The sequence below is a fragment of the Episyrphus balteatus genome, chromosome 3 (genome assembly GCF_945859705.1).
Source record: "Episyrphus balteatus chromosome 3, idEpiBalt1.1, whole genome shotgun sequence".
NCBI lineage: Eukaryota > Metazoa > Arthropoda > Insecta > Diptera > Syrphidae > Episyrphus > Episyrphus balteatus.
The window spans coordinates 77,904,596-77,918,674 of record NC_079136.1 but is presented as its reverse complement, the minus strand read 5'-3'; the positions used below and the strand labels follow the sequence as shown (position 1 = coordinate 77,918,674).

The following is a 14,079-nucleotide window of genomic DNA, read 5'->3' as shown; positions in this document are numbered from 1 at the left end:
AGCTTTAAACTTAAGATTTTCAGCCAGTAGCTTAATATAGCATTTACACATAAAAAAGCTGTTGTTTATTTTCAAAAGATGATAAGTCCGGGACTTATCCTGTTTTTGATACTAAAAAAATATTTCGCTTAGCTGTAAAATCGGATATAGATGGAGTAGATACTACATTATTTTGAAGATAGACGTGGTTATCCCTAGAATAACAATTTAGTCAAAAAAACGAATTTTGAAAAAAAGTGGACTTATCATGTTTTGAAAATAAATGATTCAAATGCACTCAGCGAAGCGGGTGGGGTTAGCTAGTAACATATAAAAAGAAAGCATATAAGTTTTTACTTAATTTTTTATTTTATTTTAAAATAAAAAGCGTTAAATTTTTAGAAAAAGGAAGATAAAATCAACAATTGCTTTCTCTGTATCACATCTAGTCCAGTTGAACATTGTTTTTACAATCCCCTGGTGGACTATCACCAAAAATTGGCTGCCCTGTTCCAGAAATTATTCCAATTATGTCTTTCAAAGCATAACTTGCCATTTTCTTGTTCATCATCTAAATTTTAAAAAAATATTATTAAAGGAATGAAAATTTACGTACAAAAATACATACATTTTCTATTTTCTTGGTCAAAGGTTGACCATAGTCCTCCCAAAAATCTCCAAGCAATTCAATCGTTAGATCATTAATGAGATTATGAATAAAGTTGTTGACCCTGTCATGTTCCATTAATTTACCCATATCCACAAATAATTCTCCAATACCGAACTAGAAAAAAAAGCCCAATTTTATTTTTAAAAAATTAGAGATTAATAATTTTAATAGAACGAGTGTCCTTACCTTGATATTAAGATTTTTTATACCAAATTTAAGTCCAATCTTAATACCACCAGTTACAACAATGTTAACTTCTTTAAGATGACCACTATTAAAAAAATATTTCAAAAGTCTTGAAAACTATTTACATCTAATTTTATTAGTAACTGACGTCATATTATCATCTCCCACTAAATTAACAACATATCCAAGAGAGCCCTTTGCTTTATATTTCGATTGCACTTCTTCAAGCGGGAAAGTCAAATTCAAAGTAAATTTCTGAGAAAGAGTTTTGATTTTGATTTCATTGATTTTGAAATTCGATAGTCCAGTCGCTTTAAAATCTTTAACGGAAGCTGTAAAACTTTAAACAAAAATTGAACTTATAATATAAAACAAAAACTATTGTTTAACCACCCACTTTTTGAAAATATTATTATCCATTTGTATTTCTTCATTTTTTATTTCGAAAGGGTCCAAGGCTGGTAAATTCCATTGTGGAATAGGATGACACATTCTAACTCGAAATTCTTCTAATATTTTTTCAATGTCATCGCTTAAACCGGCATCTACTAAATTGTTACAAGAAATAACAATTAGTATGAATCCAACGGAAACAAAGAAGCGCATTTTTTTAAGTAAAAATGTTTAATCCGCTAATATTAATTCTACTAAACCAAAATGAATAGTGTTAAAGTAAAATTTTTTTTAATGGGTTTTACTTGGCCAGTGGTATACAAAATTTTATCTTTGACATTATTTCAAAACAAGTACATATGTGTTGTGTCCATTGTCCAATCTTACAAAAAAAAAATAGCTTATCAGTCCGATCCGGTGGTAACCATATAGTCAAACCCGAGATGCAATCGAAAAGTCAATTTGTATGTGAATTCAAAATTCCAATAGCAAATAATTTCAAATTGATATCTTCGAGGCTTGTGTTTATTTGGCTATAAAAAATTAGATAAGAAAGCCTGATCATGAAAAATTCCAACTTCATAAATATTTATGAAAAAAAAGAACTATGAACATTGGTTCTTTTGTTAACTTTTGTTCTAAAATTAAGTATATTAGACTGTTTGAATGGATTGCTACTTTAATAAACTTTATCTTCGTGTGTTTATTTGATCCAAAAGTAAATAATGCTATGTTAGTCCTAATAACAAATGGATTAAACCGAAACATTAACATATATGTTTCACCTTCTAACAAATAATTTAAACCGAAAAGGTATTTAGTTTAAGCAATACGCAAGACGTAACTTTCTTTTGCATGATTTATGAATTAAAGCCGTTTATCAAAGAGGAGTATACTTCAGATCACTCTTGCGATATACCTATGTATGTAGGTACTATAGGTCAAGTTTACGATTCATTAAAAAAAATCGAACTCGAGATAACAATCAGACATGATAAAGAATGCCGAAAAGTGGGTCTCACATTTATTATGTCCGTCTATCTGTACTATCAGTATGTACCTTGAGCTCCTAAACACCTGGAGCGATTTTCTTCAAACTTGGTACTTGGCAATTTAGGATGATTCCATAGAGGGGAAATTGAATTTTTTTTAGCAAAACTAACGGTACTTGTCATTATAACGAAAATGGGAGAGTTTATTTTTTCAATAACGGCTCTAACGATTTCATAAAAAAAAATTGTGTGCAATGAATCAAAAAAGACAGTAATACACCTGTAATAAAACCGTTTATTAGATTTCTGAATTTCTCTAAAGCGATTATGCCGATTCAAACGAAATTTTTACTAATTTTAGTATATAATTTAATTTTTTTTTTGTATTAAAAAAAAAAAAAGTTTGAAATCTTTTTTTTATCGACTTCCAAAAAAGAGGAGGTATTCAATTCGTCTGTAATGAACAACAACAAACGCTAAAAGAAATGTCAAATTCGCCAAATTTGCTTGCATGTCCGTGCCCAAATACCTACGTTTAGATCTAACTAAAAATCTAGAGTTAATCCGGAGTAAAGTATTTTGTACCCATTTGTTTCAAAACCAGAAAAGGGAAAAAATAAATTCTAAAAGGGTACTCTCAGTGGAGACAACGACAAAAGTAATCTAATCTTACCTATCTTAATTTAAAATTTAAAAATGGTATTCAACCACGAGCTGAGCCCTTATTTCGGTTTTAGATAAACTGAAAGATACATACATATCTATAGGCCCCAACCCATAGAATCCGTTGCGTCCGTTCCGTCAATCCATCCGTTGAAGTTGAAGGATGGGACAGAAAGGGGTGACCCATAGAATACGTCGTATGACGGATTGCTTTTTGACAGCTCACTTCAAATTCCAAGGTGTGTTCGATATTTTATCGCTTCTTCTTCCGTCATATCCATCCGTCTCCGTCCGATCCGTCGCTTATCCCAACTAGCACAACAGCTTCTATAAATTGAGATCTCACATGTACTACTTTTTATACAGCTTGTATTGAGCTTGCTTCAGAATTTAATTGCTTATAGAAGTTCGAACTTGTTTAACAACTTCTAATAAGTTGTTTAAATACTGTTAAAGAAACTTAAACGAAAAAAGTTTGTTTTCGGAAAAGCCTGCTTAGTGAGTTTATAGGAGCTTTACAGAAATTACCAAGTTTAGTATTTGATTTTTGGTTTTGATATTGAATAATCTAGCTCGGACACTTTTTGGTTTTGACATTGAATAATTTAGCTCAGACATTTTTTTTTGACATATCTGCTATTTGAACTGATTAAGTTTTTGATTTCATTAATGAATATACTAGGATGGCCGAGTGGGTTGAGTGGCGGACTGCCACCAAGTAGGTACGAAGTTCGATTCCTGGGTGTGGTAAAAAAATTATATACTTTTAAAATTATTATCAATAGATATACTTAAAACAAATGGAATAATATATATAATTTCAGGTCAAAAGATAAAATTCATGATTTAAAATAAAATAAAAACCAGTTAAAAAAGAATTCTTTTTTGTTTTTGTAGCTGTTTTTTTAATTTCGATAAGACATGTATTAAAGAGCTATACAAGCTCTTCCGAAGCTATCTGTCAAATCTCAAAGCTTTCGGTAGAGCTTCGGTAAAGCTTACTTCTTATAGAGGGTCAAACTTGTATAACGTTCTCCTTTTTCCATGCCCAACAACCTTACTAAAGTTTAAAAGAAGCTGAAATGTAGCTTTTGTAATACCTTAACCGAAGCTGAAATGTTAGTTGGGATGTAGAGCGTATGAATACAGACGCGATGCAGTGAGCATAGTTCTTAGTCAAAAAAACAGTTTGTATATTTTATTTCTACAATCCAAAGCAAAAATAAACACTTAAAAAATATATAGGTATAAAGGAATATTTGTAAGATATACCGAGAAAATTGAATGCTTTAATCTTTAAGTTGTTTGCATTTCAATTTATTCCTCCTACTTCTTAATTTATCTAGGTATTTTGCAAACGCGTGCAAAAAATTGTTCGGATTAAATTTTGTTTAGCGCAATCTGCGTAGTGGGCTTCTACAAAAAATCAAAAAAAAAACTGGTGAGACAGCGAAACGCAGAAAGCAGTACGAAAAGTAGACCGAAATCATTCTTTTAAGATTTCGTTTTAATTTTTGTTTCTTTCAGCTGTTTTTTTATTATTATTTACGGCCTTATTATTCACTAGTTTAAAAAGATGTCCCAAGCATGTCCCGAAGATGTCCCGAGCACGTCCCGAGTATGTCCCGAGCATGTCCCGAGCATGTCCCGAAGATGTCCCGAGCATGTCCCGAAGATGTCCCGAGCATGTCCCGAAGATGTCCAGAGCATGTCCCGAGAACGTCCCGAAGATATCCCGTTCTCCTACTTCTTAATTTATCTAGGTATTATGCAAACGCGTGCAGAGATAAAAATTTTGCGTATGAACTGCGTACTGCTAGGAAAAATATTCAAAACAAAATTTGTCCCGAAAAAAATGTGTATGAGAAATAAAATTTTTATCGATCTACGTACTGCACTCAGAGAAAAAATAACTATTTTAATAGTTAAAACCGGGATAACTATTCAAAATAGTCATTATTCACTAACTATTAAAATTGTTATTTTTTCTCCGAGTGTAGGCTTTAAAACTATTTTCACTGAAAAAACGTGTAAGTGTAACCTCTGACTTAGTGTAAATACTGCATAATTTGTTTCCCAGAACCTACCTTACCATCATAATTTGTATCGGTACAACAGTTCGCCACCATTTTCGGAAAAATGTAATTAAATTTCGAATGAAAAAATCAATTATCCGCCATATTCTTTTCATTGCGCTGTGAAAAAAAGATAGGTTTGCTGCTAGCGCTAGGACAATTTAAATATAAAACAAAATTAAATCAAATATATTTTATAAAATAATCAGAATATATAGTTGAAAATAATCTGATTCTTAGTTATTGAATTTTGTTTTAGCACACTCCTCACAGTTTTCAGTTTTATAAATAAAAAAGTAATATTTTTTTCCAAACCGGCTGTCGTACATATATACATACATACATATATATATATATCAAAGAAAAAAGTTACGCTTTAGAATAATTCTAAAAGAAAAGATTAAATTCGTGTGAAATAAGTGAAAAAAGACATTTAAAAAGCAAATAACACTATCAAAATGGATGCACCACCACCAGCCGGAGTAATGGGACCACCACCAACAGGACGTGGTGGTTTCCGTGGACGAGGTGGACCACCGATTCGTGGTGGCTTCGAACGTGGTCGAGGACGTGGTATGGGTCGTGGTCATTATATGGGAATGCGTGGAGGAGTCATGGGTGGACCACCACCAATGATGCCAGGAAGCAGAGGTGGTATGCGTCCGCCAAGAGGCATGGGCTATCAGAGAGGAGCATACATTCCTAGAGGAGGACCGCCCATGCGCGGCGGAAGACTCCCTATGTATGGGCAACGTAAGTATTTTTAATAATTAAGTTTTTTCTTCCATTGATAGTTTATTATAAATACATACTTGCTTTTCTTTTATTAGCATCAGGATCTTAGAATTTCAACCCAAGAAGTCTTATTTCCTTTTCATACTTTTATTTTATCGTGAGAATTAAGAATAAGAAAATTTGTAAAATACTTAAAAAAGACATTTTAGCAAGAAGTTGCTAGGAAAAACGAGTTTGTAAGAAAACTTTAGTATAGAAATACTACATTCTTTGAGGTTCTAGCTTTTTTTTAATGGCTTTTCGGAATGAATTTACATTTGTCATTATAGAATTAGTTTTAAAATTTTAACTAAACCGTTTGAAAGTATCTTAAAAATAAAACAAATTAATATGATGTTCAATAATTAATCCAAAAAAGTCATTTCATGTCTATAAACCCTTGTTCCAAGGAATAAAAAGATAGGAAAGTACATTTGTTGGCACAGTTAATATCATAATGTAAGGGGTGGGTGAGAGACCTAAAAACTTCTGGTACCAGCAAATTCGAAACCCCAATATTCAATTGGCCTCAGAAATAAAATGGTCTTGCCGCAGCTTTCTGAGATAAACACGGTGAACCCGTGAAGTTGCTTTTAATGACGCAGTGCGCTAAGTGTATGGAATTCGACGACATGAAGATATCGTCGGCACAAAGCCAAAACCGCGAATCTGCATTTTTGGACATTTTCACTTTAATGCGTCATTTTACTTGTTATCGGTCCCTCTATTCACTACATTGACCCCTGTCCTCTATCTGTTGCCCAGCAGCCTAAATTATCAATTTTCGTTGTACGAGTTTTCATAAGATTACATTAGTTTCTAAAACTTTGAAGCCGTTTTTCTCAAAACTACAATTTTGCAGATTCGTAGTTTTGGCGTTGTGCCCACGATATATCAGCATACACTAGTAACATTATCGAATGCTCATTGTCAAAAATAATACCAACTGCTCGAAACTGTATTTTTCTAAATTCCATTATGCAAACCAGATCACCTTTTTATTTATGCAATATTTTGAATTTCCCGCGATGATTAAGCTCTTAAAACCTTCTTCTGCCTAAGTTCAAATATTTAATTTCTTCCCGATTGTTTTTCATTCATGCTGTTAAATTATAGAATAGTTTACCCATTACAATTAGAAAACTAATAAATATTGAAAATTTTCGAAAAGAAATAGTGAAACACTTTTCTACGCAGCATTAATATAAAATATGATTCTTCTTTGTGCATTTTTAATTTTAAAATTTTATTTTTGAATAACATTAATTTGAATTATATAAATTAATTTTTTAACTTATTTTGGTTATAACTACTATTTTTGAGCTCAAAAATGTGTTTTTTTGTTATTGTTATAGTTTTTTTTTTATATTATCATTTAAATGTAAAAACTTGTAAATGTTTGTACTAAAAAGGATTAAGTTCTTAATGTACAGCTCTAATTATATTAAATAAACTGAAACTGAAACCCATTGCTGGAAAAGTTATGATTCCTCGACATTGATGGCAACAAAAGGAAAGAAGAAGCCCACGGGTATTGTCCTGTTGAAGATTATAGATGACTTAATAGTTCTACATAATGTGGAGCTCGAACCCAAACTTCTAGGTAGCAGTCAAGCACTATATCCCCTGAATCATGGTCACCCCATCAAATGATTAAAAAGAACTCGCTTTGAGCTGAGCTAATTTTCCAACCCCTTATTTAGCACAACATTAAAAACTCATTCAGAAACATGATAAAGACATGTAAAATGTAAATGTAATGTAATGTATTTAGTTGAAGACTACTTCTATGACGCATATAGCCTATGCCTTAATTTTTTTCAACCATACAAACTGTAGCAGCATCAGAGGTGAATGCAATTATCTAACTGAATAGATCTGTAATCTATTTTACCATGTTTTAATACGACACTTCTGGCATGAATAAAATAGAATAGAAATATTATATTTTTTAAGCTAACATGATTAAAACAAACACCATAGATGATGTATTTAAAATATAGTTTCTGAGCAAACGGATACCCAAATTAATTTTATGTGGTATCAAAAACATAAATTTAGAGTAACTCTTTCCTATAAAAATTAGAGGATCAATGCTCAAAAATGCATCGATTTTCATACAATAATTTCAACTTCAATCGCATTTTCTGACAAACTATCATGTATGACTTAACCCCTTTGTACCCGGCGGCAAAGATATAAAATGACCCTTCCAAAACTGAATTTCATACTAACGTATTTGACTTTTACACAGTTAACCTTCTGGCTAGAAAAATCCGTAGATTTTTCAAAAAAAAAAAGTGATAAAGCGTTTTTTATATTTAAAAATGATAAAGCGTAGTACTAAGCAAAGTACTAACATTTTATAAAAAATTTGCGAAATTATAAGAAAGCGAAAAATAAAAAATAGATTTATGCCTTCCTTATATTTGCATATATCCTATTTTGTTGAAATACGTTAAACCTCCAATAGCAAGAAGGTCCTATGAAAGTTATTTATAAGTAATTTTTTGTTTGTCATTTCCAATGGTAAATGTATCTCTACATGATTTAAGATCGCACTTGTAACTTAACAGTCTTTTAAGTATTATCGTTGTGAAAATGTTTTGTTTATTATATTTTTTGTTTTTATTTAATTAAAGCACCCAAGCAACATACTGGCGCTGAAAATAATAAAACAGTTACACCAATATCAACAACCCCAACCCCTACAAGCGCTCCAGCAGATGCATCAACCTCACAAACATCTACAACGCAAACAACAACGGCTCCAGTACCGACAAATGGTATGCCACCAATGCGAGGAATGCCACGCGGGCGTGGTGGTCCTCCTGGAATGCGTGGAAGCCGTGGAAGTTACATCCCACACTCAAATGGTTCCTCATTTGGTGATCCAAACGGTATGATGAGACGAGGTGGTCCACCTCGTGGTCGTGGAGGATATGGTCAAGGAATGCCACGACCTCCAATGTCACACAATGCAAATACCCAAGTAGCTCCAGTTCCGACACTAAAACGGGGTGCTCCAGGTGGGCCTCCCGGTCCAAAACGTGGTCGTTATGATTCTGGACCATATTCGCAGCGCCCAATGGCTCCAAAGTATCATCAAACTGCTCAAGCAACATCGCATGCAAATTCAGGCTACGCCACATCGCATGCTTCCTCTCAAGGGTTAGTTTTTTTTATAATTTGGTAGAACGTGTTTTTTTATATTGTTTTTTTTTTTTTACCTAAACAGCCATCACTCTTACCAAGATCCATCTCAAACTGTTGATCCATATGCGCAACAGTATTCAGCATCAGCCGCACAAACATCCTACAATGGGTATGCTCAGTCAAGTTACGGAAGTGCAGCCCAAGCTAGCGGAGGTTATTCACAGCATGGCGAATATGACCAGAGTCAGTACTCTGGATACAGGTAAAAGATAGAAACTTTACCCATTATATTTTTTTAAAGTTTTTAAAATTAAAAATTTGATATTACTTGACGATAAAGTGTTAGTTAAATAAACATTTGAAAAAAACATTAAAATTTACACAGCAATACTGGTTATGGAAGCCAACAAGATACAAGGTATCAAACATATGGACAAGATTACACACAGACATATGGGGCACCCGCAGTTGACTATAGTGCTCCCTCGTCTGATTATTCGCAACAGGGTCAATCGTATGATGAGAGGGCATATGCCGGTTATGGTAAGTTAATTTAATAGTTTTATATTAACTTTAATTGGAAAACGAATAGAAAAGAAAATCAATAGAAACAAAATCAATAAATTTACTTAAATAGAAACAAAAATTGTATCCCAAAAAAGGCATAAAAGGACAAGTCAAAAGCCAAAAATCTATCACTTTCTGCTCTGAAAAATGAAGGGCTTGTTGAAATTAAAAACAAATGAAAGTTTAATAAACATCATTAAAACCATTTTTTTTTATCTTTCAAAAACTAAAAATATGAATGTCGATTTGATATTCAATTGAATGATTTCGATTTGAGAGCACTTTATGTAAAAGAAAAACCAAAACTAAGAAAATAATTTATTCATACAAAAATATAGAATAAAGCTTTTAAAAATATTCGAAATAACTAAAAATGTTCGAGTCATATTGAACCACCTGTGCATTTGCCAGGATAAACCAAAAAGAATCCTTCCGTACCTAATTATAAATTTTAAATTTACAGATACACAATCATACCAACAGGGGTACTCCAATGCGGCTGGATATTATTAAAATCTAAACAACATTTTATTGGGGTACATTCTTTAAGAGAATATAAGATAAGTTAAAATTTATAAAAAAGAAAATAAATGTTTAAAATATAAACATTGTATTGTAACCAATTAAGAAATTAAGAAAAATTAAACAAAATTTAAAAGAAACAAATTTAACTAAAACACTACTAAAGCAGACATACATTTACAAATTTTAGTCTTGAACTAAACTTAATTCAAAAACTAATAAAAAAAATCCCATGCGCATATATTAAAGAAATATATTAATAAGCAAAACAAAGAAACACAATTTATTTATTATACAACAGAAACAAAAAAAAAAAAAAACTGTTAAAAACAGTGACAACAATTTTATTTTGATACTTTTATTTTTATTATATCACAAGCAAAAAGATAGATTAATCGAAATATTTTTTTTTGTTTGATTTTTTTTTCTTTTTTTTTTATTATTTGTTCTATTTTTTTTTATATATCAAATCAAACGTCGCAACGCTGATATCGAGAGAATATCATAATTGTAAATTGTTTTGTTTGTTCGTATTTTTTACATCCCCTTATTTTTACAAGTGCACGTTTATTTAAATAATATACCAATAGAAAAAAAAATAACTAAATTTAATACATATTTCAACAAAAAAATAGAAGATACAAACCAAAAATAAAAAGGTATGTGTATCTAAAAGTCTATACAAGAAAAATTTATCATTGAAACAATTTTAAACAAAAATTGACTATTTAATAAAAAAACCCGAAACGGAGAGACGAAAAAAAATATGTTTAGGTGTGTAAATTTTGAAAGTCTGTACATTTTCTTTTTTTTTTTTTATATAAGAGTCATGTCTTAGTTAAAAATATTATGATTGATAAAGATCGCTAAAAAATTATTTTGTAAGTTTAATTATATAAATATTCAATTAAAAATTTAAAAAGATAAAAAAAAACTAAAAAAAAAAAACAAAAAACTTCAATAAACACTAAATTGGAAACAAAAACTACAAAACAAGTATTTTGTACACTTTATTGATTCTGATTATTTAATTTATTTTAATTTATTGTTCTTTACAAATGAATATTTTTTTTTTATTTTACATTTATTTATAATATTTCTGTGATAAAAAAGCTGTGATACAAGCGAGGTTGATTGCCAAAAAAAATGAACGACAAATATATTATTATATTTGCAATGGAGGCGGAGGATATAACAGTCCTGTTCTGAATGAAAACTCCCGGTGAAATGTTTTTAGGATAAATGCTCCCAACTCATAAAATGCCAACAATTTGTTCACTTTTCCCTTTAATGGTTGTTGTTTGAAAATGAGAATGGGTACTTTTATATGGTTTGTGTGCTATCGGTGGAACACATAACGTCCTATATCACTAGAAAGGTTGGGGGTAGTAAGTCTGTAGCTTTACACAGAAAGTTCTATGGTTTTTTTAAAGATGCATAAAATTGCATTTCGTTGAATAACTTAATAGCAGGCCTGTTAAGCCTTCATAGTTCTCTAAAAATGAATATATTTAAGTTATTCAACGAAATGCAGTTTGAGGCATCTTTGATTCAAACCTCCATAGAACTTACCCAGCACTATACTACACGACCTTTCCATTGATATAGGATACTATGTGTTGGACAAAATCGCCCATTCTCTTATAAATGAAAAATGCATGATAGTAGGATAGATTGAGAGCCCTTCTCCTAAATATCTTTCCCCGATAGTGTCCATTTAGAATAGAGCTGTAAAATATCAAAACAGAAACGAAGGACGCGATTTATAGAACGACTTAAATGAAAATTACTTTTCCCAATAATTTTTTTTGGCTTATCAAAGATAACGGGGCATTTCAGAAATGTTTCAAAAACCAAATTTATTGAAAAAAAACTTGAAATAAAAAGAAGAAAAAGCAAAAAATATCAGATCCATTCAAATGATAAAGTTAATGAATTAAAAAAAAAGCAAATCTTTTCAAAAGATAAAGTTAATTCATAAAAAAAAAAAAAAAAAAAAAACAAATCTTTCAAAAGAAAACATTGAAAATATAAAAAAAATCTAAAGAATAAAAACATAAAACTCGATTTGAAATAAGACTGACTTGGAGACATGTAAAAAGAAGTTTACGGTACTGTTAATAAGAGCATCATGTTTAGGATTCTCCGTTGGTGAGCTTCGATAGGCGTTTAAAAAAAATTATCAGCGATGAAAGCAATACAATAAATACTGTTAATCGATCTCATGAAAATTAAATAAACAACATAAAAGAAAAACCCTTAAAAAAAAGTCCCATGGGAATTTTATTCTCAATTTTGTTTTAACTTATTGGGCATTCTTAAATATTTTAACTCAAATTATGTATCACACATGACATAAAGCAAAAAATCAAAAACAAAATAACTCCATTAAAAAAGTAAATTTTTACGTGGATATATTTACAAACAAACAAAATTAAAAATTTTAGAAACAAGATACAAAAAAAACAGCACGAATCAAACGGGTTCAAAATAACCAACCATTTTATAAAGTTTTCATCCAAAATATTTATGACGAATTATAAATGCAATATTCACCCGTATTCTGCTATTCGATTCACGTGAATCGAAAGATTTCCTTCCTTTACCTCGTCAACATGGCTTTGAAAAAATGCTTAATTTCGAAAGCAAAACTTTGTTTCCGTCTGTTTTATAAATTTTAAAGAAAAAAAAGTTGTTTAAGTTTAATTTAAACGCCCGTTTAAACGCTTCTTATTTTAGACTTTCCCGTCAATCGAATAGCAGAATACGGCCGGTTACAAACATTATTTTAATCATATTTTTTAATTCAAACGAAAGTTTAATTTTCGCAAATGTTTTAATAAAATAGGCAACATTTGACCACCAATAATAATAATTTTATATGAGATCTAAAGTCAGGAATAAATATTGTGGTCTTTGTAGTAACTCAGCATTTTAAGTGGAATTTTTACAATTCTCAATTCTTCCCGTTCCATACGAAAAACTTTTTCGAGAGTAATTCAATCAGAAAATGGTTGTAAACAAAAATCAGGAAACAAATAATTTGTTCCAAGTTTTCCTGATGCGTTTTTCTATCCCTAATCGGGTTCCTCCCCTGATTAAATAGAGTTATTAGTCAAGAGATGTAATACAAAACTCAAAGCATTACTATTATTAGAACATTTTGTATAAAAAAAACTGATCCGGTTTTTTTATTTTTTATCGATTTAAGTTTAAAAAGGTTTCACACTTGCATACTTTTCAAATGAAAACATTCTATAAATGGATAAAAAAGCGATTCATAAAGAAAAAATAAAAGTAACAAAAAAAAAAAAAAAAAAATATAGATATTTATCAAAAAGCAATCAAATATCAAAATAGTTAAAGAAAATATTAACAATTTGTCCAGAAATGTAGTTTTCAATGTAAAAAGAAATGAAATTGATATAACATTGAAACTGCAAAGTAAGTCCATACCTGGAGCTTCTGAAATAAGTGATTGAAATATTGAACAAAATGGACTTAAGAATTCACTTATAATAAGAACATGCATATATTAAAAAAGAAAAACACTAAGTTCAACAAACAAATTTCAACAATGATAAAATCTGAAAGGGTAGCGTTTATTGTTGACAAGGTTTAATTTATTTTTTATTTACGTATCAAGGCAAACTGAAAATAAAATATATTAAAATTTAAAACAAAAATCATTATCAAAAGAGTAAAAAAATGAAAAATAAAATAGTAACCACAATAAACTTCAATAAAACAGTTTCGACTTCCTATGAAATCTGATATAATCACTATATTTCAATAACTTAAAAAAAAAGATTAGAGGAAAAATTCTTATTCTTATGGAAAATCTAAAAACTAAAAATTATAATTGCTGTAAACAAGTTTATTTTTTTTAAGTGCAATCAAAAGTGAAGAATGATAACATTTTAACAGTAATATCAAAATCCTAAAACAAATCATAGTTAACAAACTTTATAAATACCTGCACCAGCTGTGTGCTTTATATTAAAATTTACTTAAATAAAAATCATACATAATTCGTTCGTAAATCTGAACGCTCGGGTAGTGGTAAACACATATGTATGTATATACACCTCGTTTAAACAAA

General features: G+C 30.1%; 2 protein-coding genes across 5 annotated transcripts; one reads left to right on the top strand and one right to left on the bottom strand.

Moving 5' to 3' along the window:
• Positions 1-325: 325 nt before the first annotated feature.
• Positions 326-5,901, bottom strand: LOC129914240 (uncharacterized). Of its 4 annotated transcripts, none has more exons than XM_055993400.1 (6): positions 5,771-5,901; positions 1,233-1,383; positions 984-1,175; positions 836-920; positions 608-763; positions 326-550 (listed from the first exon to the last, which is right to left on the bottom strand). In XM_055993400.1, exons 2-6 carry the CDS (start codon positions 1,325-1,327, stop codon positions 425-427), a joined length of 654 nt encoding a protein of 217 aa, XP_055849375.1. In that variant the 5' UTR covers positions 1,328-1,383; positions 5,771-5,901; the 3' UTR covers positions 326-424. The 4 variants fall into 4 exon arrangements, with proteins under 4 accessions (XP_055849375.1, XP_055849377.1, XP_055849374.1 ...); XM_055993402.1 differs by having other exon boundaries at positions 1,233-1,380; positions 5,771-5,893; XM_055993399.1 differs by lacking the exon at positions 5,771-5,901 and adding an exon at positions 4,976-5,133.
• Positions 5,090-12,443, top strand: LOC129914234 (RNA-binding protein EWS). The gene is made up of 5 exons (XM_055993384.1): positions 5,090-5,711; positions 8,375-8,903; positions 8,971-9,150; positions 9,274-9,431; positions 9,919-12,443. Exons 1-5 carry the CDS (start codon positions 5,417-5,419, stop codon positions 9,966-9,968), a joined length of 1,212 nt encoding a protein of 403 aa, XP_055849359.1. The 5' UTR covers positions 5,090-5,416; the 3' UTR covers positions 9,969-12,443.
• Positions 12,444-14,079: the final 1,636 nt, after the last annotated feature.